This window comes from Podarcis liolepis (genome assembly GCF_965112155.1).
Source record: "Podarcis liolepis genome assembly, chromosome: 6".
NCBI lineage: Eukaryota > Metazoa > Chordata > Lepidosauria > Squamata > Lacertidae > Podarcis > Podarcis liolepis.
Genome location: NC_139559.1, coordinates 59,487,906 through 59,515,273, shown reverse-complemented (window position 1 = coordinate 59,515,273; position 27,368 = coordinate 59,487,906). Strand labels below are relative to the sequence as shown.

Here is a 27,368-nt window from a genome sequence, read left to right as displayed (position 1 = left end):
GGCGCCCGAAGCTTCGCAGCGTCATGGAGCGCATGCTCACAACTCTCTATGGTTGAACCGCATTCCCTGGGCCGGCCTTGGACCCCCCGTTTCCTGTTTTGTTCCCGCGACTTCCGGTGTCGGCGGCTGCGGCGTCGGCGGGCGGGTGTCGGCATGGAGGCCGTGGAGGAGCTCGACGTGGACGTCGAGGGGGACGCAACGGCGGGGGGCGCCGGGGAAGCGGAGGCGGGGTGAGTGCGGGGAGAGGCAGGCTTCGGGCCTTCAGCCCGGGCCCCGCGGGCTTCATACCAGGCTCCCAACGGCAGCCCCTTCGTTGGCGGCGGCTCCCTCAGGCGGGCCATGGCTCTTACCGGGGGTCTCTGTCGCCTCAGCGCCTGGCAGGGGCCTTTCGCGGTGGGAGGGAGGTTTCTTTCCCCTCCCGCATCTTTATGGAAGTGCTCAGATCTCGCTCTGGCCTCACAGCCGCGGCCCTTAAGTCAGCCTAAAGGAGGAAGAGAACGTGTATCCTACACCCGAGTGTCTTCCTCGTGTGAATGCTACCAGAGCAATGCATGCCTCCCCGTTCGTCTGGAGGCAAGACAGACAGTGGTCCGCTTGGCACCCTCACGCGAGGAAGTGTCATACCCTCCCGACATTTCTCCGGTTAAAATAGGGACATCCTATTCCAGGTCCTCCAACATTTCTCTGGTTAAAATAGGGACATCCTATTCCAGGCCTTCCCAACATTTCTCCCGTTAAAAAAGGGACATCCTATTCCAGGCCCTCCCGACATTTCTCCAGTTAAAATAGGGACATCCTATTCCAGGCCCTCCCAACATTTCTCCGGTTAAAATAGGGACATCCTATTCCATGCCCTCCCAACATTTCTCCAGTTAAAACAAGGATGTTCTAAGGAAAAGCGAGACATTCTGGGATCAAATCAGAAACCGGGACGGTTTCTGTAATTCCAGGACCGTCCCTGGAAAATAGGGACACTTGTAGGGTCTGTGATGTTCCCCTCAACAGCGTGTAGGTGGTCCAGGAGAATGACATGAATGAGCTCCACAGGAATAGTTTCTGACCTGACCTACCTAACAGCTGGTGGGTGGTTTTCTCTCCTGGAAATCTTCTGGAGGAGAAATGAAACAAGAGTTCTGACACCTTGAAGACATTTAATGGATTTATTATAGCACAAGTTCTTACGGACTTCAGTCTCACTTCATTAGATGCGTTGAGTGCCATCAGTTGCTTGCATGCATAATTCATGGGAGGGGGGCTTCTAAAGCAGCAAGATCAGAGGAATATGAAATGCAATGTCAGGGTTTCAGTGTGGGTTAGCCAATGCTGACTTACATTAATTCCTTCCTAATTTTGACACACACCAATGCATAGTCACAGCACTGTCAAAAACATTTAAATCAGTATCCTTCCTTTCAGTTTAGATGGATCTGTCTGTAGTTCAGGTGCCACAAGAATAAGTATGAACTTTCTACATTAGTTCCTCTAATGTAGATCACTTTCCCTCCCATATATTTGACAAAGGGAGGACTTTTTTTTATTAAAAAAATCACTTCCTGAGTCTCGGGATTTGATTTCCTACTTGTGAGAATTGTGAGGTAAAGCATCATATGGATACATCATATAATAGCTTTAAAATTGTATTTGCTTAAATGTTTTACACCTCAAATTTAATATTTCTTGTACTAGCAAAAGGGGAGTATAGGATTGGGTGTAAGGTTTTGAAGCATTGCAACATGTGACATTTACCAAGCATTAAAATGCTAGTAGAACTTCAGCTTCTGAGAGGATCAGTTTTTAAAGTATATGGCTTTTTTATTTCATTTCAGAAGCTATGAAAATCCTTCATCCAGCTTACTCCAAGATCATTACCTTGATTCAACTTGGCGAACTGATATGGGTCTTGTAAGTGTCCTATGAAATGGGCTGTTAACTGAGAGAATGACCATCTTTTTGAAGACATCTTAAAAGGTCTTTCTATCATAATCACTTCAAAAAATAAGTTGGGATTCGAAGGGCATAATAAAAATACAACTTGTGCTGTTCCATGGAAACATACTGAAGTCTTTGAACGATCTGTGTTCTCAGCTAGCTGTGTAAAACAGCTGATTGGAACCTGGATTTTCTATACACAGATCTTCAAGTGTTTGCAGAAGGGGTATTGGTGATCTGTACATGACAAGGGACCTCCAGATTTCAGCCATGAAATATAAAGAGGTGTCATGCCTGTGTTCTTTACAATGTGCTTATTGAAATTCTTTTCCGTGTTCTTTTATCATAGTTTTTAAGAAAGGTATTGGATTTTTGGTGCACTTGAGATTTCTGTTAATCTTTTAAATTTATTATTTGCCACCAATTCCCTGGAAGATTTTGAAAATTTACTTCTTCAGTTCAGCTCTGCATCTGAAAATGAGAAGTATTAGCCTCTTTTCTGGGGTTGTGTTGGAATTAATATATAAAACAAGTGTTCCATAACTTATGTTTTTCTCCTAGCCATGGAGTCTTGATAGCACAATTAGTGAAGAAAACAGGACTGCCATTGAGAAGATGTTGTTGGAAGAAGAGTATCCTTTACTTATTAATCAGCATGACAAAATAGAATCCTCACCCCAGTAAGAAATTAAGCTGTAGTGCAGGATTATAATCAATAGGCTACACTTTGTGATTAGAAATTGCTCCCTGACTACCTGATGGAAACTCTCATTAATCACCAAGGTGCCAGACATCTCTGGCTTCTTTAACAAGAGATCCTTGCTGTTTCTATCCTTCTACTTGTGTCTGATTAATAATTAAGGTCTGGTGAATTAACATGGCTCAGTCAGCAGGTTTTTGTGCCCTTTGAGTAGTCCTTTGTTATTTATTCGTTTTCAATTACAGTCCAATAATAGCCTCATTATAACAATACCAATTTATAATACAATTATTAATACCAATCCTTCAATACCATATTATATAATTTAGATAAAGTGGCCCTCCGCATGCTAAATTTGATGATTTTCTTTATTTCTGCATTCCAAACTCTTATTAGTTTCAGTAACATTCCAGTCGTAATACTAATCCCTTATACAACAACTGCAATATTAATAACTTTTATTTGTGTTGACACATTAAATGATTTATAAAACTGCAAGTGAGGAACCCAAATTATATCCTTGTTCTTCCTGTGTATGGCAGTTATTCTGTCCGTGGTTCTTCTTCCTGTCCTTGTAAGATACTATGTCTTTCTTTTCCCCAATTGTTGCTGTAATCCATCATGCCTTGGGCGGAGCTGATATCCCATTGTTGTTCCATAAATTTCTGCATCCCTCCATCCCGTGCTTCATTGTTTTGCACCAAGAGCTTTAACAACTGCTGCAAAAGTTGCTCTGTCCCAGTAAATAAACTGTTGTCACCATTTTTCCTCTCAGCCTGGGAAGAAGAGTGGTCTGTCGAACTGCAGATGACTCAATAAAGAACCTTATCAGTTCCTTGGCAGTTTGCAGACTCCTTTCACCCTTCCTTCCAACTGAAGATATATGAGCAACTATACGTCCAATTAAATTCCTAGCCCTCTTAGCGTTATTCAGTTCACTTTGTAAATAATAAAGACATTAGAGGGTTTTCTGCAGGCAAAGTGCTTTTGTTCTCACCGCCTCCCTGCCCCCCACATTCCATGCCAGAGCGAGAGCCAGGTACCGAGATGAACGGCAAATGAAGCCCATTCCCCCCTTCCCTGGCCTGGGCAGAATTTGCAAGGATGATTACCCATAATCATCCTTGTTTTTCCTTTGCCAACAACAATATCCTGATGTCATGGGGGCTGCCTTCATTAAGGCAGAGCGCGGAAGCCCAAAAAAACCTTTTCATGTGTTTATTTCTTTGAAGTTATCCCAAGACAAATGTCTAAAATAAGTTTCAGGAAATTTTGCCCCTTTTGGTTTTCTTTTGTTTGTTTGTAATTTTGTAATCCCAAAACAGCTGAGCTTAGTTTGTATAAATTTAAGAACAGTGACTTATTTCAAGAAACAGCTTTTAAATTCTCATATTGTTATTGTTATTTAAATGGGCTTGTAGCTTTTGAAAGGTAACTCAGTTGCAAGGTTACTGTGGTGAGTGCTTGCTATTTCTCTTTCTCTGTTCTTCCTCCAACCTGTTACTGAAAGTTGCACAGTTGGTATCAATTTTCTGGCTTTAAACTGTAAACGTAGACATGCTTAATAGGGAGTAAGCCTCACTGGACGTAGTTCGACTTACTTCTGACCTTTGTATTTCTCTGCATTAAATAATGTGTTTGCAGTTAGTTTATAGCTAATCCATGTACTACAACTTACAATCCATTGGAATGCAGTTGCAGATTTTTGGTATGATAAATTATTAATTATGAAAACAGTAGCATGCAAAGAACCTCATTGACAGTACTTTAGAAAATCCTTAATGAATTCCAGATACTATCTATCTAGCAAATCCCTTCCAGAAAAAATTTGGCATGAACTGAAGGAAAGTGATAAAAAGTGCACAAAAAGGTAACGTGGAGTGTAATATTTCAAAGAGGGGGGAATTTGTGTTAAAAAGACTCGCCATCTTTACAAACTTGCCTTTGTCTTGTTTTGCACTTTACAGCCACAAGAAAGAAGCAAAAGTAACGTACGTACTTCTAATGTCACGGCTAAGTATTAAGTGATTGTACTGAATATCTGAATACCTTTAGGACTCATGTTGATGCTTTCTATATATATAACCCCCCCCTGCAAAAATTGCATTTTTTACACTGGTTTCTTTCTTGCATACCCTGACACCACCTCCCACTTCTTTTAAAAAATCTAGTTTTCTATTTAGGCAGTTGACTAAAATGCCTATACCAAGTTTCCAAGTATATTTACGTACATGTTATTTCTAGTGATTGAGGTTAATATATTTTTTTTTTTAAAAAAAATGTTTGTTTAGATACCGTTTCCTGGCATCTTTTTGTTTTACACAAAGGCATTTTGCTTTATTTTTATGTAAGGATACGCTCACCTACAAAATCAGCTAGTGGATCGCTAAAGTGGACAGTGAAAGAAAAAGAACTATTTGAACAAGGACTGGTAAATATTTCCTGTGGTTAATGTTTTTAGTAGTAATTGCCATTAGAAGTGGAAATCTCAATGTTCTTCAGGTAATTAAAAGTGTTTAAGGTACAGTTGTACTGCATGGCATGTTATTTGTTTTAAAATATAACAAAGTGTTATACATTGTACCTTCAGTGAAGAATTTTAATACTAAAATAGTTTCATGCTGGATGAGATTCCTATGCAAGCCAACATGAATTTTTAGATGAAGTGGATTACTCATGTATGGTATTTGTGCCTAGCTACTTAATGGGATTTTTTTAGCCATGGGCTCAAGTACTTTTCCTTTTCCTTCACTTTCTCAAAACTCTTAGCTGCTATCTTAACACACTTCTATTGGTAAAAATTTGCCCCAGAGTGGGAAAGAAAGAGGTTTTTAGTGAGCAAGTAACTTAGATGGGGTAAAAACAAAGCATTGGAAACTTCAGATGCTATATTAAATTGATTTGTTTTGTCTTGAGAGCTGAAGTCATGTTTATTTTCCATTAGGCTAAATTTGGCAGAAGATGGACAAAAATTGCCATGATGATTGGAAGTCGCAATGTTCTCCAAGTAAAGAGCTTTGCCAGGCAGTACTTTAAGAACAAGGTAAACTTGATATAACAACTTTCAGTTGACAGAATGACTTGGTAGCAAACCTTGCCAACAGATAACTAAAAAAGGATTACTTCGTTTGAACCTTGCTTTGTTAATCTCCCACAGCAAATGATTTTTGCATTCATTTTTAATTTCCTGTAATATTGACCGCCTGAATTTTTTCAAAAAGGGCTTTTAAATTTGATTAAACTTTAAGGGATAACTCTACTGTTCTTTGTCCAGTGTCGACAAAGATTAACAGGGTTATCCCCTATCAACCTTGCTCAGACATGAACAGCTGAGGTCCATAGGAGGAGGACTCTTGCCGTACATCACCATACTGTACTGCTAAATTTACTAAATAGAGGCTTCTTAAAGTCTGAAGCAAGAAGCACATAATTTTCTTTTCCACAATCAAAAACAGCTGGATAAGTTTTTAGCTGGCAAATGCTGAGCTGTGATAGAAATTCATATTATTATTTGGTTTGATAAGCTGTGTGTTTCCCTTGTGAATGTTGTTATCTGGTGAATGCCATTCACCAAAATTGGCAAAATTAAAGGTCTTTTGCAAGAGGGCCCAGTTTTTATTAAGAAACTTAAGGAAACAACAAACATGACTTAAAATTAATAAATGTCTCTTTTTAACTACTGTTATTCATCTAGACTTTCTTACTTTGTCATACTTAACTCATTTTAATGTACTTTTCTGTTAAGGCAAAAACGGATGGCTCAGAAAAAGTGGAACTGCAGCAGTATGTCAATGTTCCTCTTCCTAGCGTCAATCAGGATGATGAAGGGAAGGTGGTGTCATGGCCACTCTTAAGAGGTCGGGCAGACCCTAATCTAAATGCAGTGAAAATTGAAAAATTATCAGATGATGAGGAAGTAGATATTACAGATGAGGTGGATGAGCTACTTTGCAATGTACCACAGCAAGAAACTGGAAAGTCTGATTTATTAGATATTCCAAAAAGTCCATCAGGAGAGAGCAGCTGGACAGAGCCTATCTTGGATTCTGCTGGACACATGCCTTCAGTTCTGTTAACATCAAGATTAATTCCAAAGCCAGAGCACAGCACAGTTGAGAGTCTAGAGACTGCAATGTCATGCTCTGAGAACAGTGGTCATGGAACCATGGTTTCAGAAAATCAGAAATGTGATGGGAAAGGAATTTCTGATGATACCGATTGGTTTCCTAATCCAGAGAATTGCACAGAACAGACAGACTTCACTGAAAACAGTCTTCTTTTCCATCCTTCCAACCAACTGGAAGAGGAGAATCAGATAGATGCAGAGGAGCTCAAGCCACCAGATCAAGAAGTAGAAATAGATAGACAAACCGTACTAGAAGAAGAAAAGCAGGCAATACCAGAATTTTTTGTGGGACGACAAGCCAAAACACCTGAGCGCTACCTGAAAATTAGAAACTATATTTTGGATCAGTGGTAAGCAATATAAGCCTGTTGGAAAATTATACAGTGAGGGGAATGTATGCAATGCAACGGTGTGGATATTTAATATCCTTCCTTTACGCAATCCATTTTCCAGACAAGTGATAGCCCGTTCCTTTATTGACTGAAGCTGGTTGATTGTATCTTCCTCCTTTGAAGCTTGACCAGGGTGGGTCATTGGTTAGCTCAAAATTACACATGTTGTGTGTTGGCTTGCTTAGCCCCCAAAGTAGGGAACCTGCCAGACCCTTGTCATTTAGCCCATAAGGCTGTGTTGGCCAAGCCACATCCACATGTCCTACACCTGATGTCATGTATGAGGCATGAAAAAAATGTGATTGAGCCGAAAGGGAGCCCTGCATGCAGCAAGACAAGGAAAGTAGCTGATTGTTGGGGCTCACATAATGCATTGCCTTTACCTTCATGGTTTGATTTCAAAGCATGTGGTCAAAAATGGGACATCTGACATGAGGTGATGGATAGGTGGGCAGCTGTGCCCACTTGCTAATACTTGGGCCATGGGGGGTTGGGAGATAAGGCTCTGGCCTAGCCCATGATAGATGACTTCTTACCCAGGTGGGCAAATCTCTGCATGAGTGGAATGGTTCATGTTTAATGGACTCCTTCTACTCCCACTAATGGGATACATCAAGAAATATCAAATGCTGCTAACTTAATTGCCCAGGTAATGCTTTATTTTATCATTTGTGGTGTCTTTCATTATAGGGAAAGAATCAAACCAAAATATCTGAACAAGACTTCAGTACGCCCAGGGCTGAAGAACTGTGGGGATGTTAACTGTATAGGACGGATACACACATACCTGGAGCTAATAGGAGCAATTAACTTTGGTTGTGGTAGGAAGAAAACTTCAGTCTGTTCATTTAGTTTTATATTTTTATTCTGCTTTTTCACAAGAGTCTCCAAAATTGCTTGTAATGTTCATCAGTTCTATTGTAACACATTTACTATATAGAAACTAAAACCAGAAAATAAATGGGCCATGGAAAGCATATGGGGGCACATTTAGAAACATATATTTTAAAATTCCGAACAGAAAGAGATGGAAAATATGGTTGTTGGTTGAGGCAGAAGGTAGTCCAGAAGGTACCATGTGGCAATCCTTCACTTACACTTAATTATAAATTCTACCTCAAATATTGTCCTTCTACTTTGTAACCTATACACCAGATTTAAAAAATGTGCTTATGTAAAAAAAAAAAAGGACTACTGTTTAATATCATTCCTGTTCTTTTGAGTCTCTTATGGTTACCATGGCTGTAGTGGTGTCTAGAAACATGTGACTTTCTTGGACAGGTGATGATTAGTCCTCCTAAGTGTTAGATCTGTTGCCATGGCAGCAGACTGTGGCCAGCTAACCTCCTTTGACTGCCTGCATAGATGCTCAGAATCTACATGTAGTTTTGTTTTTGCGTCCATTCCCCTCTGATAGGCTTCAGAAACCCTTCCTTTCCCTCTTTTCTTACTCAAGGTCCTTGTCTGTGGGAAAGCTAGAACAAAAAGCAAAGCTTTAAGCTCAGACCTATCCTCCAGTCATAGTCAAATGGATCCCCCCAAGAACCACAGAAGTTGTACTGGGTCAGCTAAGAACTGAACATAGCTGAATGGAACATAGTTGAATGGCAAAGGGAAGCTCTGCCATTATGTGACCAAGTTTGCTTGTCACATTAAGTAATGCTTCTAAGGAAACTATGGTTTGAATACTGTGAACAAGCATCTTGCTAGTTCACGCTGTGCAAAAGTGTCTCCGTGTCTATTAAAATACTTACTAAACGTCCCTGAGGGACCCAGCCACCTGATCTACACCATTTGGGCCTAGCTTCATTTTTGGATAAAGCCATTCAATATTTTTCCACATTAAAAAAGGACAACTCTTTACCCTTTCTTTTCTTTTAAGGCTTTGAGAAATAATTGGACCGGTACTATATATTCAGTCAATGGAAGCTAAGAGACATCTGCTGAAATAGTGTATTGTTCAATATGGCCTAAATGCCACTGCCACCTGATATCATTCATGTTTTTTTCTCTTAATTTTCCTTCTAGTGTTCTCTGTGTAGCTCCCTTGGCTTGGTTGGCTCAGGTGACTAAACATTAGGTGGCATCATTGTTTTGTTTGTGAGACACTTACTTAGTCATGTCATGACTTTCATGTTGTGAAGAACAATTTAAAAGATTTATCTTTAACTCTTGGTGATTAGAATTTAAAGACATTCAAGAGTAAAGCCATCATTTGCTTGTGACAACCAGGTAGATCACTTCTTACGCATCTGAGTTAGTTCTCTTGCTCATTTCTACAGAGCAGGCAATATATAATAGACCACAGCAAGTTGACAAAATTCGACCCAGAGAAGGCAAAGACACTATAGAAGCATATCAGCTTGTGCAGCGTCTACAGTCTATGGTAGGATGGAAATGTAATTTATGTGCCACATTTCTTCTTTTACTGCCTTTTGATCACATTCCTGCAGTGTGTGACTATAGTATTGCTTATTGGGAAGCCAACTAGAGTACCTTTTCTCACAAACATTGCTTAGATCTTTCAGGGCTAAATAAATTATGTATTGGAGTTCTGCACATTCTACTATTTTTGTATGGGGCTTTTTAAATTATACATTGCTTTCAGGAAAGAATGTTTGTCAAATACATAAAAAGTGGCTCTTTGGATCCAGTGCATTTCACTTCATTGACTGAAACCAAATGAACTGTCTTTTAAGAAATCAAGTGAATAGGAAAGAAATGTATATGCAAGGTGTGTCTTTATGTGTATGTACAGCAGCTGTAATCAGACACATTTTTACTTTGATTCAGCATACACTTTCAGGGGTTGTTAAAGCTCCACTGAGTATCTCTACCATAAGTAGAAACCTTACAAATGATTGGTGCATAGAAGCAGAAGTACTGGATGCTGTGCTTTATGGAGTGAATAAATGGCAGTGCTGGTTCTTCAATAAAGCATGTTTCTGTTGCCAGCTTGGAATTGGCCCACATCATTTTGGAGTATAGTAATGCAACGTTCACTATGGGCCCAGGTGGCTGATGGCTTGACCTTGACACAAGTTCAAAAAGTAGGTTCAGACCAGTCCAAGTAGACCAGTGATCTGTATTCAGAAGCTTATTGTGAGCATGCCAGTCCACATTCTGCTACTCCACAACAATATGTGAATTGCTTATACAAATACTGCTGACTTTATGCCCTTGAACAGACCTGCACATGTGTTTCTGTTTGCCACAGCGTACAAGGAGACGGCGTGTCAGAGACCCCTGGGGAAACTGGTGTGATGCCAAAGATTTGGAAGGACAGACTTTTGAGGTAACATCACTTTTAAACTTTTCTGATATTTTTCAACTCCTCGCGAAAGTCAACCTGTTCCTGCAGTGAAACGCTTTTATTTAATTATGTGAGCTGTAACTGTAACCCACCCTTTGAGGTTTCAGGGCAGCTTACAAAAATTTAAACTTAAGTAAAAATACTAAAATATTGCAAAATAAAACTAAAAAGTTCCACATTTTGTAACCTTTCCTCTTAGGGAAGTTTCTCCAGCTCCTTGATCATTTTGTTATTGTGTCCTAAAACATGATTCAAGAGCCAATGACCAAAAGTTCAGAACCAGAGGTCGTCCATGAAATTTATATGCTGTAGGTTTAAAACAGGCAAAAGCATGATTGTGGAATAAACTGTTGCAGCAGTAGCATAAGTAAATAGATCTAAAGTTCGTGAATGAAAGGCCTTCATGTAAATAGGAGATAAAATACTTGGGTATGGGACTTCTGTGTTTCAAACCAGCATACTTCTTAACGTCAGATACCACTGAGAAGCCATCTTTGCTGTTTCACGAGCTTCCCTAGAACATCTAGTTGGCTACTCCAAGTGCTGAAGTAGGTGAACCTTTCAGTTTGACATACTATAGCTATACAGTGGTCTTAACAGAAGCACTATGTAGCAGGTAGGAAAGAAGGACCTTGTCTAGAGGTGGAGTGACAAAATCTTATGCTGTTTCATAGTTTGCTTGAACTTGGAACAGTAAATGGGAAAGTGAAGGAAGCTCTTCCAGCTTTCTATAAAAACAAACAAAACAGCTACTTTTGGTCTTGGTTCCCTGAGGCTCATCTTAACAGTGACAGCAGCTGTGGGCACCTACTAAATTCAGGACAACTGAAGTTCAGTGTGCTTAAGCCCACTGATTGAACTTCAGGCTGTTTTAACTAATCAAGTATTTTTGTTTTTAGCACCTTTCTGCTGAGGATCTAGCTAAGAGGAGAGAAGAGGAGAAGCTGAAACCACCGAAAGCATCTAAAGGACAAAGGCAGCCCAAAAGGTTTACATTTTTGTATATGCCTACAATATATTTTTTAAAAAGTAGCTTATGTTACTTTCAGTATGATTCCTACCTATCAGCAGCACTTACGTTGTACTACTTCACTGAGCCTAAAGCGCAGTTCACAAATGTGGAGATACACCTGTGACTCTTAAAAACTACCACATAAGTCTACAAGTTCAAACAATTTGCTAGTTTTGTATATAGTAATTAAAACTACAATAGAAAAAATGTGATTTTTAAAAAAATGAGTTTCCCCCTTTATTAATTGTATATTTTCAGAGCAATTTTCTTTCATTTTATAGTTCATTTGATCCCTTTCAGCTGATCCCTTGCTGTTCCTTCACAGAAGAAAAACCAGTAAGTATGAGTTAATAAATAAGCAAGAGCACACCTTTGTTTACTTAAGCAGGCTTTCCTTATCATTTTTATCTTTTTAGGAGCCATTCCAAGTAACGGTAGCTGCAGAGGCACTTCTCATCATGGATTTGGTAAGAACTATACTTTATACCCATTTTCCCGATTTGTTTGGTTCACTTCAAAGCACAAAGGGAAGGCTTGATCCATGCCAAAACCACAATTACCCTCCATATTGCTGCTGTTGAGACTACTGCTATACCATCTGCACCCTTTAACTGGCCAAGCTTTTTTTTTCTGGCTTACCTAAGGCATGGTTGATGGCTGTAACAGCCCATAATTTCTTGTTTCTGTAGAAGATAATAACCCTGAGAAAATATCTAAACAGGTATGGGAATAAGCTGTCATAAATGTGATGCTGCTGCACAACAGTATAATGCTTCTTATGAGCATGGGTGATTAGTCATGCCAGAAGAGAAACTCAGAATGTTAATATAATCACCTGCAAGGGAAAAGTAAATTCTATCTTTTAATACCTTTCTTGTTGAAATGGGGGAATATTTGTACTTTTGCTTTTTTCATCTGTTGTCGATCCATAAGTAACTGTTGGAGCCTCAAGGCCACTATTTAGTGCTTTTCCTACTAAGTAAAGATGGCTGTGTAATTTTTGATCTTCACAGTCCCTTATGGGAGCAACTGACTTGATTTTTATCAGCACTGGCAAAAATGCCCAGGTAATGACCTGGTTTAGCCCCAGGAAAAGAGAAGGAGTACATAAAGCTCATTCATTCACATAGCACTAAACCACAGTTTAGGGTTGGATCTAAGTGCAGCATCTGTGTAATTATTGGTGGTAAAGCAGAGGTATGAAGAGCTTTCAGGGTGTGGGTGGGTGGGGTTATCATACATGGTTTCACTACAGAACTCTTCAAAATATCCAAATGATTTTTTTCTTATGTCTTTAGCATGCCCATGTTTCAATGGCAGAAGTAATAGGACTGCTAGGTGGAAGATACTCTGAAACTGATGGAATAGTTGAAGTAAGTATCATGCATGTTTAAAATTCAGGAACATGAGAGCAGGCCTAATCTGGGGTGGCTCCCAGAATGTGGAATGCCCTTCACCTCAGAAGATTGGCTGGTTCTCACTGTATTGCCCTTTCAGCACCAGCTAAGACCAATCTACTTTTCCAAGGTTTTATGGATTTTTTTTGTTTTTGAAACTACAGTATTTTAAAAAACTTTATTATTATCTGCTTTTATCTGCTCCTTTGGGACATTATTATAATATTTATGGTTTAATATGTTTGTAACCTGAAGTAATAAACATAAACACAAAACAGCCTTAATCTAGTCTAGTGCAGTAGGCATTAAACCAGCCTATTACGAGGACCAGATCTTAGTACAGTGGTGCCTCGCAAGACGAAATTAATCCGTTCCGCGAGTCTCTTCGTCTTGCGGTTTTTTCATCTTGCGAAGCACGGCTATTAGTGGCTATTAGCGGTTATTAGCGGCTTAGCGGCTATTAACGGCTTAGCGGCTATTAACGGCTTAGCGGCTTTAAGAAAAAGGAAACAAACTTGCAAGAACTCGCAAGACGTTTCGTCTTGCGAAGCAAGCCCATAGGGAAATTCGTCTTGCGAAACGACTAAAAAAATGGAAAACTCTTTCGTCTTGCGCGTTTTTCGTCTTGCGAGGCATTCATCTTGCGAGGTACCACTGTACCTGCTCATGTGCCCACAGGGATTAGAGGGAAACAGGATTTTCTTATGATTGATGGGGGCATCTTTGAGTAGACTGGATTAACCCCAGAGGCTATTGCAGCATCCATATATAAGCATCCTTTAAGCATCTTACTATATCCTTGTAATACTTTTCCTGTAGTCAGTATGGAATTCAGGAAGCTGCTAGTTTTTTGAACAATGGAGCAATCCTACACCCAAGAAGCTGGTTCGAAGCAAGGTGTGAGTGAAGCTGGTGAAGAGTATACCAGATTTAAACTCTCTTCAGGAGCAGGGCTACATGTGGCTGAGTTGGCTTAAGTGTAGCAGAGGGGAAACAAGCCTTTAAGATAGTGTTTGAGTTATATCACCCTTTTTGCTGTCTTAACTGTAATCTCTTGCCATGCCAGTTTAAGTTCAGCCAGGCTCTGGGGGAAATATGCCAGCGTATCTCTTGCTGGACCACAAGGATGAGGAGTTATGTCATCACCCTTGACTACCCTGAGAACCTGGCTCAGGTGACGTTATGCTGGATCCTAGCTCTGTTCATCCCAGCAGATCTTGCTCTATCGGATTGCTCCCTATGTGTATTGTCCTCAAGAATCAAACACTACACCACCACTGAATTGTAAGGCCTCCAATCTGATTGATTCATTACAGATTTGCGCAGCAGAACCGTGCAATAGCCTCAGTACAGGATTGCAGTGTGAGATGGACCCAGTATCTCAAACACAGGCATCGGAGACACTTGCTGCTAGAGGTTACAGTATTATTGGGTGGTATCATTCTCACCCTGCCTTTGACCCTAATCCTTCAATACGAGATATTGATACGCAGGCAAAATACCAGGTAACAACCCCCCCCCCCCCCGATGTGTGTGTGTATACAAGGGGACTGACTTTGCTTTATTGATGTTTAATTTAATAACGTTGAGCAAAGGAAAACTAGAAATGATGTAAATGGTAACATTTCAAAGTACTATTCAAATAATTTATTGACCCTTTACTTTAAAGTGACTACTTCTAATTGTAAGATGGGGGTTTTCAGAAAGCAAGTTTGCATTGCATTCTTGATTATTTTCATAGACACAAACTTTAAAAAAATAAAATTATTGCCCTTTTATATTTTTCCATACAGAGCTATTTCTCCAGAGGTGGGTCAATGTTTGTTGGTGTGATCATAAGTCCTTATAATCGAAATAACCCTCTTCCGCATTCCCAGATTACTTGTCTGGTAATCAGTGATGAGACCAGTCCTGATGGATCCTATCGTAAGTGGGGTTTTTTTTTTAAAAAAAATATTCTTAATACCTTTCTGCTTCCTATCTTCATCATTTAAGTTACATTTTGAAAGAGAAAAAATTCGGTGACTGGTAAGACAAGGGAAATAATATATATAATTTAAAAGAAAGAATAAATATAATATAAGAGGCTGCAGCCCTAACCCTGGTTACTTCCAAGAAAGTCCCATTGGATCCAGTAGGGCTTCCCTCTGTGTATACATGGTTAGGATTAGAAACTTTTGGAATATAAGATTTGCACTGTAAATAATATGGGGGTGTTTTACTGGAACGGAGACCATAATGTTAATCCTCATGGAGAGCAATCACTGAATGTTTTAGGGGGTTGTGGTAAGGGTGTCTTTTAAGAAATGAAAATAGCAATAGCACAAGATGACCAGGAATCAAGGATTCATTTGAATCACTGTTAAGAAGAGAAATGTTTTTGGGTGATACCCAACATTAGTTAGAGTGGAATTGTTGAGATTAGTGAATCTAAGTAATTTATGTTCACAGACTGCAGTGAATCTACTCTGCAGTAGATGGATATTGCCTCCTGTGTGTAGCATTCCATGGCCTGGTTGGGATGGAACCATGGAGTCAGGATTTAGGGGTTCAGATTGCACAAATTCCTTGCACCCACCTCATGCATGCAGATTCCCCAACCCCCCTCTACCCAGATGCTGAAAGGTAGATTAAGAACACTCCTGGGTTTGTTTTAACTAGAGTTAATAATGATAACCTGTAGATAGAAGGGTCAGGTAGGGAAGGAAATTCATGCACATGGGGTGGGGGTGGAGGCAGCATGTAGATTTGAGACTATTCCCTGAACACTAGCTCCTGTTACAATTAATCTGGCCCAACTGTTTAACCTTGTGCTCCTCGTTTCTACTTGTATACAACTTTCCTCTATGCTGCAAATTGCTTATCCTATAAGTGGGGAGGGAGGGAACCTCATCAGTATCCATGAAATGTCTGAGGATAGGAAGCACTTTTTTTCTGAATTTGAATAATCTAGTTAAACCTGAATCTTAGAAAATACTATTATTCACAAAGCAATTTTGATGAATGTGAAGAAAAAATCTTTTAAAAATAGAAACCTGATCATATGGAATAGGGTGAAAATCTAAAAGTGCCGAAGTTAGTCTTTAATCTCTCGGTGACAAAGCCGGTCTTGAAATCCCTCTTTTGATATTATCATTAATACTTTCCTTAGCAGATATCCTGAGCATGAGGACAATTGCAGTTTGAATAAATGAAAATGCAGATTTATCTTGCTGTGGAAAGAGGGGGAGGAAAAAAAGTATTGTCAATTTCAATCATTGAAGGTTTACATGTGCAAAATGTTGTGCATATGAGAGAGAGAGAGAGCAAAACAGCCTAGTGCTCTCCAGATACGTTGATCTACAACTCCTATCAGCCCTGGGGTAATGGAAGTTATAGTACAAAACATATGGAGGGCACCCAGTTGGGGGAGCCTGGCTTAAACAGACATTTGCCATGTGATACAGGACCAGAAATAGAAGTCCAGAGCACTTTGAATGAACAGGAGTTCTTTGCATTCAAACAAATATTTCTACTTCACAAAATATTGCTGTTAAACCTAATTCTGGGATTGAAGCTACTTCAGGCCACAACTAGGCTAAATGGGCTCACTCTTGATGGTACATTGCTGTTTTATGTGCACATATTTTTGCTCTTCCCAGGGATGTAAGATACGCATGTCAAAAAGTAGGAAGTGTAATATTCCATGCATAATATGTTTTAATGGCTTGCAGGCCTGCCATACAAGTTTGAAGTGGGACAGATGTTGGAAGAACCTAAATGGGAATTAGTACTGGAAAAAACACGATGGATAATTGAAAAATACAGGATGTCTCATAGGTGTGTGGCTGCTTGCATTTCAGAATCTTGTAGTAAGCCAGTTCCAAATTACTGTATTTGCATTTCAATAGAGAATGTTTTTATATATCAACTGATACAGTGTTGTCATATTTTTCCAACAGCTGGGTGCCCATGGATAAAATCTTCCATAGAGATTCAGATTTGACCTGTCTGCAGAAGGTAATAATTGTAAATACATTTGCTTCTTGCCTATAAATACCTAAAGAAGCCTAATCTTGTCTACTTATAATAGAAATCTTAAATATTAGTGGAACTGGGTTGGAAGCAACAGGCATATGCAAAAGCTACCCAAATGTAACCAATGTTTGTTGGCTACTAATGTTTTGTGTTTTCCTTCAGGGTAGCTTGTTGTTTTGGTTTTTGCAAATGGATTTCAAAATGTTTTCATAAAAATGCCTTTTGATTTAATTGTTACATTTGAGGATGGGCTACAAAGTAGGATGTTTTCCTGTCATGGGCATCATTTTAGGTGCCTGTCTCTTAATAGAGGAATGGGTGTCTTACATAGGCAGTGAAAAACAAATTTTAGATGGTGCTGTGCGGAATTGTTTTTCTTGAACTGTAGATAGAGATATCCACAAATTAGAGGGGTTCTTTTGCTTTGGTCACTTTTGCATGGATTTTGGTAAAGGATACGTATAGAGTTATGAACGTTTGTGACAAGTTGCACATATAATAGTACATGTTAGTAAATTTTAAAGTTCAAATGTGTTAACACACTGTGGGATTATTCACTGCTTTGACAGTTCTTTGAACAGAAGCCAGCTGTTGAATGAATGAAAGATCTGTGTAAGTGGTCAGATACAGTTCAGTTAGTGCTAACATATATAAAGTAAGTCCTCAGGGTATTTGGATTAAGGAATACCAATAGATTTGTGATGGCTTTTCTTCCTAAATGTTGCTTCAATGCTGGTTTGTTTGTTTTTTCTTCAATCTGAAACTAGTTGTTGGAGTGTATGAGGAAGACTCTAGGCAATGTGGCAAATAGTTTCATCGCTGAAGAATTCCTGGCACAGCTAGAAAACTTATTCCTTTCAACATACAATAGTGAGAAATGGAATGATACTACTGAAGAAAATAGCATGTGTCCAAATGACCTGCCAATATGATAGTGCTGAAAAGAATAAATGCTCACTTTATTATAAAGTGTCCATTCTTGAACATGACAGCATCCACTGCGGGTCAAGAAAATGACTGTTACTGAAAGACAGTGTGAGACAATCATGACAAACTATCTGATCTCTGACATAACTTCTAATCTTCTGAAATTATGGTTGTGTTGCAAAGAGATGAATGAACTACTTGGCAGCCCACCACTTGGATAAAACAGTTGCACCATTTGTTGCCCCAAATAGCTGAAGTGATAGTGTTCTGCTTGGACCAAGAGCTATTAGAAATTTGATGTTAACATAAATTAGTTATATTGCCTACCTTGTGCCATTTTGGGAACACCCCTGTGTTATACATTTCAATGTCTAATGTAACTGCAAGCACATTTTGTCCAGTGGATAAACTGAGTTGTATTGCATATTGCTGAAATCGGGAAAGGATGGAAAACCACAAGACAACAATGATATGATTTCTCATTGAGCATCTCAGTCTTGAGTTTCTCACTTGATGCATGCCCAGCCCATTCAAGAGGCTTACTGCTTTCAACAGAAGTCTGCAGTAGCAAAACAATATTGGACTAATAAATCCTTCATATCAAATTCTTCTATCCAGATTAATTGTATAGATTTGCAGAGTTTGGGTGGCCTTGTTCATTTCTCAAGAACTAGGGAAAGAAGGCTGAGCCTTTCCAAACAGAAATTATGAATTTTTTATTTATATCCCGCCCTCCCCAGCCGAAGCTGGGCTCATGTGCTTAAAACATTCCCTTGACCCTTGGGTATCACAACTCAGAATATGTACTAAATATGAAAGACATACAAAGGAGTAAGAAATTTTCTGAAGGATTATATAACTTTATTCTTGAATCCCAGGTGGACTTTTTTTTTTATTTTTACCCTGTGGAAGTTATGGATGTGCAACATGTTCCACTTTAGCCCCTTTAGTTCAGTATTAGAATATATTTGACTCAGTAATCATCTGCATGCAAGGGACCCTGTATCATAGTGCACTAGGTGTATTCGCATTGCTTTTGAAATATTACCTGTTACTTGACTCCTTAGACCATTACGACTTCTAAGTTGCATGTGATCCAATGTCTCATCTTCCCCATTGAAATTCTAGCATATTGCTAAATAATATCTGGGAATTCCTCTGGATTGGAATATCCAAAACCATAGTTTATGTTTTACAGAGTTATGTGATAATCATAATGCAGCTTCTAAATTTTATTGTTTACATCCTTATTGTAAATCTGCATATTGCCATATGACAGCAATGTAAATATTGTATGTTTGTACAGAAGAGAATTACTGGACTATTTGACCCTCATATAAAAGCACAATACAGGTATATTTGCCCGTGATGTCTTTCTCAGGAATTGAGAAGGATTTTATCATTAAAACAATGCAAAGAACTCTTCTTGCTCACATTGCCCCTTCAATAAATTGTGTGAAGATGATTTCAATGTTGTTTGGCTTCAAATTAGTATTTCTGTACATAAAAAATGAAAAATAAATCCCATGAACATTGCAGATTTATTTGTTTTTCTCTCATAGATTTGCATTTAGGAGCATCATTTTGTATCAAATAATTAAGTACTAAATGTCCTGGGGCTCAGCTAAACAGTACAAGGTCACATTTCAATTTCTAATTGCACATATTTTGAACTTTGGGTCAAAAAGCCAGGCAGACTTTGTTGCTTGTTCATTGTGTGTAAATATTAAGGTTTTGAACCAGCCACAAAATTTGGTTTTCATCCTGATTTGGCATTTATTTGGAAATTGGACTGCTTCATTGTTTGTCTGAGTGAGTTCTGGGTCCACATTTGCTTTAGAAAAATGAAGCTTAAGTCCCCCTATCGTTAATCAAAAGTGGCTGAGGATTTTTTTCTCCTTTTCTTTTGACGGAATTAGATAACATCTTTAGGCAAAGTAGCCCCTCCAGCGTGCATATAGCCTGCCAAATCAGAAAAATTGGTCAGGGATGTTTTGTGCTGGGCACCTTTACAATTTGATAGATTTTTTTTAAAAAGAGAAACATCTATAGTTTTTTTGGGGGGGGGGGGATTGGATGAAATCTACAGGTATGACAGACTCTTCTGAAGGAATGTATGCTGCTAAATTGCGTAAGGATCACTCCAGTGGTTTTTCTGAAAGGGGGAAACCATTTTACAGTTTGGGAAAGGTGCCCCTCCTGTAAGAAACTGCCCAGTCGCAGACAAATAGTGCCAGGGGGCTTTGTGGTAGGCACATTTAAAGTTGATTTTTGTGGAGGAGAACTATACATTGCAACCACTTGGTTTGGTGTGCAATGGTTTTTAATGGAAACAGCACACATCAAAAAATTGCCCCATGGAAAGTAACCTGCAAAATTTCAAGCAAAGACCACAAGACAGAAAGGAGCAAGGAGATAAATTTGACATCCCTTCACCAAAGCACTGTGATTGGAGAGCCTTGGTATAATAATTCCCTCTGATTTCAAGTTAGGCGTGTCTGTCACAAAAGAGCTCTCCACATCCTGGTGTTATGTCAACCCTTGGGGAAAATGCTTCAGTTTCTGGAGACACAATGCCATAGTTTAACATCTCAATCTCTGAAGTGTTTCATCAGTCCTCTGTTCAGGATACACTGAAGAGATGCCCCTTTGGCTCAGACAAGCCCAGAATCTTCCTGAAGCAGCCCCACTTTGGTTCTTCATTTGGGAGTTACCTGAATTGTTTGCACACCCCTAATAAAGACTCCGTCGTTACAGCATTTAGCCCTCTCTGACACAGGAAAAGAATCAGTTCCTAAACAATTATGAGCAGGCTGTTTGCAGTATCTCTTTGCAAGGGCTTTATTTTGCAAAGCAAAATAAACCGTATGACATCTTTATTTTACAACATCTGAAGATGAGAATTATCACTTCTTAGAACCATACATTCTGGCACCAGTGAGCAAGTTCAGGCTATTTTTATTTTCCTACCAATTTCTTTTTTCGGGGGGGGGGGGGATTAAAATTTTGTGTAAATATTACAATGGCTGAAATTAGCTGTGGTTGAAACCTGGATGAAGCCAGCAGAGGGAGCTATGTGACAACTAATTTAAAGGAGTGACTCCTTAATTTATAGTAATGTCCCAGTTAACCCAACATTGAAATACTTTTGGCTTTTCAATTACTAGTACCTACATGGAATCATAGTTGGAAGGTGCCATATAGTCCAAACTCTTGCAGTTCATGAATCTTTCACCCAATGTGGAGGCTTATATGGACAGAAATGCTCTTTCTAGAACTACAACAGTAAAGTGCTGAAGTAGTTAGCATTTTACCAGTGATTGCAGCTACTTGATTCTACCCCTCTTATTTCTGCTAATAATAATAATGAATAAAACAAACACCCATCTGACTCGGTGTCACCCAGCAAAATATTAAAAACACAATGAAACATCAACCATTAAACACTTCCCTGAACAGGACTGCCTTTAGATGTCTTCTAAAAGTCAAATACAGTGGTACCTCGGGTTAAGAACTTAATTTGTTCTAGAGGTCCGTTCTTAACCTGAAACTGTTCTTAACCTGAGGTACCACTTTAGCTAATGGAGCCTGCCGCCGCGCCGCCACCGCACGATTTTTGTTCTCACCCTGAAGCAAAGTTCTTAACCCGAGGTACTATTTCTGGGTTAGCAGAGTCTGTAACCTGAAGCATCTGTAACCCAAGGTACCACTGTAGTTGTTTATCTGTTTGACATCTGATGGGAGGGCATTCCACAGCTGTATCTACAAAACAGAAAATTTGGACCTCAGCAAATTCAAGGCTGCACCCGAGTTCTGTTAGGTTCTAACTAAAATTCAGGCTGCAAAATGAGCTTCAAACTGTTTCGCTGACCCTCCCCTTAGAAGGAGGTCGCCATCCAAAGACTGGGGAGAGATTCCCAGCCATCAGGGGACATAGGTGTTTTTGTTTTTTGTTCACTCAGTTGCCCAGTAATAGGCTTGCTCACTCACAGTAATTAAGCTGGTCAAAATTCACAGCACTAGTCTCTTAACTCAGTAATAAAAGGCTTACATAAGCTTGGCATCAGTGTGTCAAAAGATAAAGAGGCCGGAAAAGATAAGGCGTGTAATAAGCAGGAAGTCATCCAAACCGCCCTGACTCACTTTATAAGCCTCTGACCTAATGGAGGTGAGACGCAGGAAGATGGGAGGCAAGAAAAGTGGTTCAGTGACTGTCGCTTTTGGGACATTCAGCTGAATAGTAGATCAGAAGTTCAGTAACAACAAGCAAATGATCAGATGTGTAGTAACATTTACTCAAATCCTGGGTAGTAGGCATAGTGAGGAGTGGTAGCTGGTTGCATTAAATCTAAATAGGTGTGTTTGTGGGGTGGTGGTGACTAGTGAGATGAGTTCTTCTGTTCCTCTTCCAGGCTGGAAGCCACAGCACTGCAGCTTCATCCTGCACTTAACATGGCAGCACAAAAAGGCCAAGAGACCTTCTGTGTGAAGGTTCTTCCCCATGCCAGCCCTTGCGTTTTCCAGCAGCTTGATGCTAACGTGTGGCATGGTATGCCACTCACGCATGCACCCAGAGCTTGTTACGCCAATAGTCTGGGACAGGAACTGTCTTGGGTTTCAAAATAGCATTAAAGAAAGGTGGAAAAGTCAAGGATACAGAGTTTAAGGGTGATTAGCAGTTCATACCCAGCTACTGGACCAGATATTCCCAACCTTTGGCCCTCCAGATGTTTTGGACTACAATTCCCATCATCCCTGACCTCTGGTCCTGTTAGCTAGGGATCATGGGAGTTGTAGGCCAAAACATCTGGAAGGTTGCATTCTGGGGGTGCCTGTACTGGACCAATGCTTCAGAGTTATTTAGGCTGCAAGCCAGTGCACAGTTACCTAGGAGGAAATCCCACAGAACTCAGTGGCAAAGCCTTCTGATGGATGGGATTCATCTATTAGAAATAATCCTGATGTGTTGTCCCTTAGCTTTGTGTTCTCCATCAGATAATGTAAGTGAGAAAAGTCTCTATGTTTTTTAGCAGAAATTTATTTTGAAAAGGAGCTTTCTGGAGATAAAATGGTGTTGTTTGTAGGGCAAAATCCTACCAGTTCTTTTTAAGGGCTAAAGCAAGACCCAGGTATGTCAAGTTTTTTAATACTTAGGGTGATCTTTCACTTAAGTGTTGCTTAGAATTAATGAACCTAACTTATGCTGTTCAATGAATTCTATGCATCTGCTCTGATTAAACTCCACCCTTAGTGTGTCCTAGGTGAGATTTGCACCACTGAGCCGCATGTTCTTGACCACTGTGGTTGTTTCCAGGCAGAAGCTTGATATTTGAGAAAATACGAGTTGGCATTTTGATTCAGATGATGTATGGATGTGCCAAGCCTGTAGTAAACACCCATCAGCAAGTCCTCTGTATTATAATGGGCTCTTAAATGGTAGTGTCTTCCATGGATTATTCTTTCATAGGAGAGTTTGTAAAAACGAATTAGGCTTGCCTAATCATAGTTCAGGATTGGATTGAGTCCAAAGTATAGTATTATCCAGGATTCATGTAGAATGAGATGTATTTACCAAGCCAATTGCATCTTCCAATTAATTATGGTTCTCACTAGTTGCTGAGTGACTTGTAAAAAGGAAGCAGAATGGAGACCAAGCCATCTCATTCACTTCTCGACTTCACCCACTCTTGTAAAAGTAGATATATGGATCTGGACTTGTTAAGCCAGAATAAGATAAATTGCACACATACTGACAAGCTGCATGGTTAAAACAATTTGGAAAGCGTTTACAGTGAGCCCTGCCATGTGTGGATTCAGTTAAGAGCACACCCTGGGGAAACCCCATAGAAAGAACAGTGTGATATTGTTGCAAATACTTTACTTATTTATATGAATTCTTATCCACTCTGTACCACAAAGGCCCAGGAAGGGTTACAACAATAAAATACACAATTATAAAACAAAACAGTGACAAACCACAAAAAAGTGTAAAAGCTATTAAAAACAGTTCCACATATAAAAAGGAAGGAAGGTTTGTTTCCAATGCTGGTCTTTGGAGACTCATTGAAGTTAATGAACGTGGCTGTCTTAGATTCATGAATTTTAATAGGCCTACTCTGAGTAGGACTAGCAACCCAAACATTTAATTTTATATATAAAGTGCTTAAAAATAGTTTGAATGCAGATGCAAGCTGGCATACATATCTCCACTTAAAGGCTTGTTGAAAGAAGATCTCCAGCAGGCGCTGTAAAGATGGTGCCAAAAGACAGACAGACAGTGCTATTCTCTGATCCTGGTGATAGGATCAGAACCACTGTAAAACTGCCTCCTATACCCATCTCACTAGGGCTTATCGACGCCTCTGTTTGCCCCATTGCTTTTGCCTGGGGGAACCTGATCTTTAGCGCAGAATCGGAATAAACAGCAATCAGATTTTCTGTGGATTGCTGTTTGATCCAATTTAGCACTAAAGAGTGAGTTTCCCAGGGGGAAGTGGTGGGGCAAAGACAAAATCACTTGGATTTGTGTCTAGAAAGTGCAGGTCAAGCAGAAAACCGCTTGGACCTGTGCTTTCTAGGAACAGGACAAGTAGAAGTGTGGACTAGCCCTTAGCTGGCTCATAAGGATACCAGGAGCAATGGCATCAAATATCACTAAGATACTGAGTAAGAATAACAGTGCGACACTCACCCTCACTTTCTTCCAATAAAGGCCAACCATCCGGCCAGGGCTGATTCAGTTCCACAGTCAGGCCTGAACCCAAATTAGAGCGGGCCAAGCTACTCTTAGATGAAACACCATTTGCCATTGTTGCACCATAGCCCTCTCAATCAGCTTTCCTCCAGTATCGGTATTTATGATCAGGCAGTTCTTCTCAGAAACCAAGAGGTCCAGGCAGTGCTTTTTCAGGAGTACCTGGGTTTCAAGATGACCAGGGCTACTATCTCCTGCAAAATTGCATTGACCACCCCCTAGATCCCCCTGGCCACCCCCCTTGGGAAGATTTGATAAACTAAGAGGGGCAAGAATCAAGGGAACATGTTGTTTGCTCCGTCATGTCATCTGACCCCAGCAGCTGAAACTGGTCCCACGATGGTTCTGTAGACCTTGCACTGGACATCTCACTGAAGATGTAAATGTGGCATCAGGATTGCTATGAAGGTGAGTAACTTTACCCTGAATGCCTTATAAACAGATCACAGCGGGCTTCTGAAGGGTGTAAAACTCCCCGGAGTAGATGTTAACAGGCCCTGGACATTGAGAGCACTTGGTGTTTTGCATGGTAAATTTGTGGAAGAAATAAGACTGATCTCTCCACCCTTTTCCATCTGTTTTCTTCTGCTGGCGATGTACTGTTGGTATATTCTAGACTTTGGCTTGTTTGCCTCCATATGTACTTCAGAAATAATAATACTCAACATTTGCATAATGCTTTCAAGGTACTTCATAAGCATTATGAACCTGCAATCGGTGAAACAAACTTGAAAAGTAAGTCATTATAATTATTTCCCCATACTACAGGTGAGGGAACTGCTGATGACGAAGTGAGTGGCCTTCTAAAGGCCACCTATTGACTTCCTCAAACCGGGGACTTCCTGATGGCAGTCAGTCATTTAATTACTATGCTATAGTGCCAAAGTGGCAGAATAGACAAGTACCTCCTCATATTCCTCCTATATATCCAGTGGGATATATGCTTGGTGGATGGGGGTGCCGTGCAAAATAGAAAACCAGCACTGTGGTCGAATTTTCCTCCATGACGTGCTAGGTTTCTGTTTGCAGGGAGGGCTTTTTTATTTTATTTTAAAGAAGACAGAGGACCTTTTGCTTGCAGTGGTGCAGTCAGTTCTGCCACCTTAGCAGTTTGTCACTTTATCCTGCTATGTGAGTACACCAGGCCTGTGTCCAGGGGCTCATTTTGATGGCAATAAATCTCTGATGAAGTATGAAATGATCCTGTTGTCCTACTTCTCAGCTCTCTGGCTGCTGTTTCCGGTTACTCCTCTTTTTTTACTGTCACTCCCTAGACACCTTTCATCAGCAGAAGAACCCCAATGACTTTGCCTGGTATTCCCCTAGCATTTCCTGGCCCCACCCCTATTTTCTACCTACTCTCCAGAGAATGTTGGTATCTGTGATGTAAAAACACACCCAGACGGATAATAGAAAGAGCCGTCTCCTGCGGAAAGATTTCAGTGGCTCCAGCAACTATGAGTAGGGCAGCTGGTGCCCTCCATACATTTTGGAGGGCATATTCACTGGGGTTGATGAGAATTGTGGGCCAAATTTCTGGAGAGCACACAGCTGGGGAAGATAAATGGAAGGATAGTCAAGAGCTGGTTTTGGATATATTTCGTCCCAAACCAATATATGCCAGAGTCAGTTCTATGAATTAACTGGATATGTATTTTACCCCGAGCCTTTAAAAAAGAAAGAGCAGAGTCTTTTGTTAGCGATTTCTCAGTGCACAACAGAAAGCATGTTAGAGCAGCCTTTAGCACACATCCACCACCTCTGCAGTGGTTGTGTAAACTTGGTCTTGGGTGAGTTGTTGTGACAGTGGTAAGCGGAAGACAGGTTTTCTTACAGTGCAAAAACCCCTTAGAAATCAGAATCCCATTGAGTTCAGTGGGTTTCATTCCCAAATAAGTGGCATTGCAGCCTTAAAGAGTGCATGTGTGTGTTTAATTTGGTGTACATGCACTATTTTATTCTAGAATCAATGGAGCCTGGGTACTTTTTTCCCTATGTAGTCCACACACAGTCTAGATCTACTGCATATTTCTGCACCCTAGAAAGGGGCTTCCTGAGAAACTGGTTTCTTTCAAAAAAATAAAAATAAAAGCTCATTCCAGGTTGGTTCTGCAGTTTGTCCATTTGAAAAGAGGTGAAAACAGACATCAGCAGTCCTGGCAATGGGGTGTGTGTGCCCACGTCTACACCTGCCCAATGGCATTGTGGGTGGGCGTATGCCAGGATGCCAATCGCCACTTCCTTCTTCAGTCATCTGGGGCATGTGCATGGAGGAAAAGGCATGAATAGCCCAACCAAGGGGAGGGTTTGAGATGCTTATCAAGTAAGCATGCCCATCCTTGTGGGAGGTAAGATCTAGAATAATTTGGACTTAATCTAAGTGGAAAACAGCATGTTGAGGATAAGCATGAGTAATTCTCGACTGAGAAAAACCTACATTTTTCCGCCATAAACGGGTTAGTGTGTATACAGCCTATAGTTATCACCTTGTCATCTCGCCATGTCAACTTTGGCCTGCAGGGGAGCAAGGAACATAATTGCCTGTCAGCTGATCTAGTTCCCCACCCCTAACATATGGGCTGTGAATTTTGCATTAGGCTTAAAAGGGGGCATATGTGTATACAAATACATGCAGACAGGGCTTCTCTGAGCAAGTGGGAACCTTGACTAGCCAGCCCTGTTGGAAGTTCAGTAGGGACCAATCCAAAGGCAGGAGCTTCTCCAACTTTGTGTGGAGCAGTTTGGGAGGACCCTGAAGAACTGAATGGGAGGGAACTGCTTAAAACCAAAGTGCATGTCTG

At 40.1% G+C, this 27,368-nt stretch overlaps 1 protein-coding gene and 1 long non-coding RNA gene across 6 annotated transcripts in view; one reads left to right on the top strand and one right to left on the bottom strand.

Moving 5' to 3' along the window:
• The first annotated feature begins 93 nt into the window (after positions 1-93).
• MYSM1 (Myb like, SWIRM and MPN domains 1) lies at positions 94-19,278 on the top strand. Of its 5 annotated transcripts, none has more exons than XM_083510284.1 (20): positions 94-230; positions 1,827-1,902; positions 2,491-2,561; positions 4,422-4,499; positions 4,597-4,620; positions 4,982-5,060; positions 5,574-5,672; positions 6,375-7,105; positions 7,838-7,968; positions 9,430-9,533; positions 10,365-10,442; positions 11,360-11,448; positions 11,754-11,808; positions 11,889-11,939; positions 12,771-12,845; positions 14,186-14,374; positions 14,663-14,678; positions 16,583-16,688; positions 16,811-16,868; positions 17,654-19,278. In XM_083510284.1, the coding sequence occupies exons 1-20, from the start codon at positions 154-156 to the stop codon at positions 17,816-17,818; spliced, it is 2,352 nt and encodes a 783-aa protein (XP_083366410.1). In that variant the 5' UTR covers positions 94-153; the 3' UTR covers positions 17,819-19,278. The 5 variants fall into 5 exon arrangements, with proteins under 5 accessions (XP_083366410.1, XP_083366407.1, XP_083366409.1 ...); XM_083510281.1 differs by having other exon boundaries at positions 14,663-14,795; XM_083510285.1 differs by having other exon boundaries at positions 116-615.
• Positions 13,209-27,368, bottom strand: part of LOC310710045 — a 98,490-nt gene continuing 84,330 nt past the window's right edge. The window contains exons 2-3 of the long non-coding RNA XR_014527756.1: positions 13,335-13,529; positions 13,209-13,288 (exon numbers count right to left, since the gene is read on the bottom strand). This is a non-coding gene — a long non-coding RNA (uncharacterized lncRNA). The remainder of the gene's footprint in view (positions 13,289-13,334; positions 13,530-27,368) is intronic.

Excerpts from the sequence above, each read along its gene's own strand:
- MYSM1 (XM_083510281.1), top strand. The coding sequence starts at position 154 with ATGGAGGCCGTGGAGGAGCTCGACGTGGACGTCGAGGGGGACGCAACG. Across the intron at positions 2,562-4,421 it reads AAGATGTTGTTGGAAGAAGA|ATACTATCTATCTAGCAAAT; the intron begins GTATCCTTTACT and ends AATGAATTCCAG. Across the intron at positions 16,689-16,810 it reads AAATACAGGATGTCTCATAG|CTGGGTGCCCATGGATAAAA; the intron begins GTGTGTGGCTGC and ends TTTTTCCAACAG.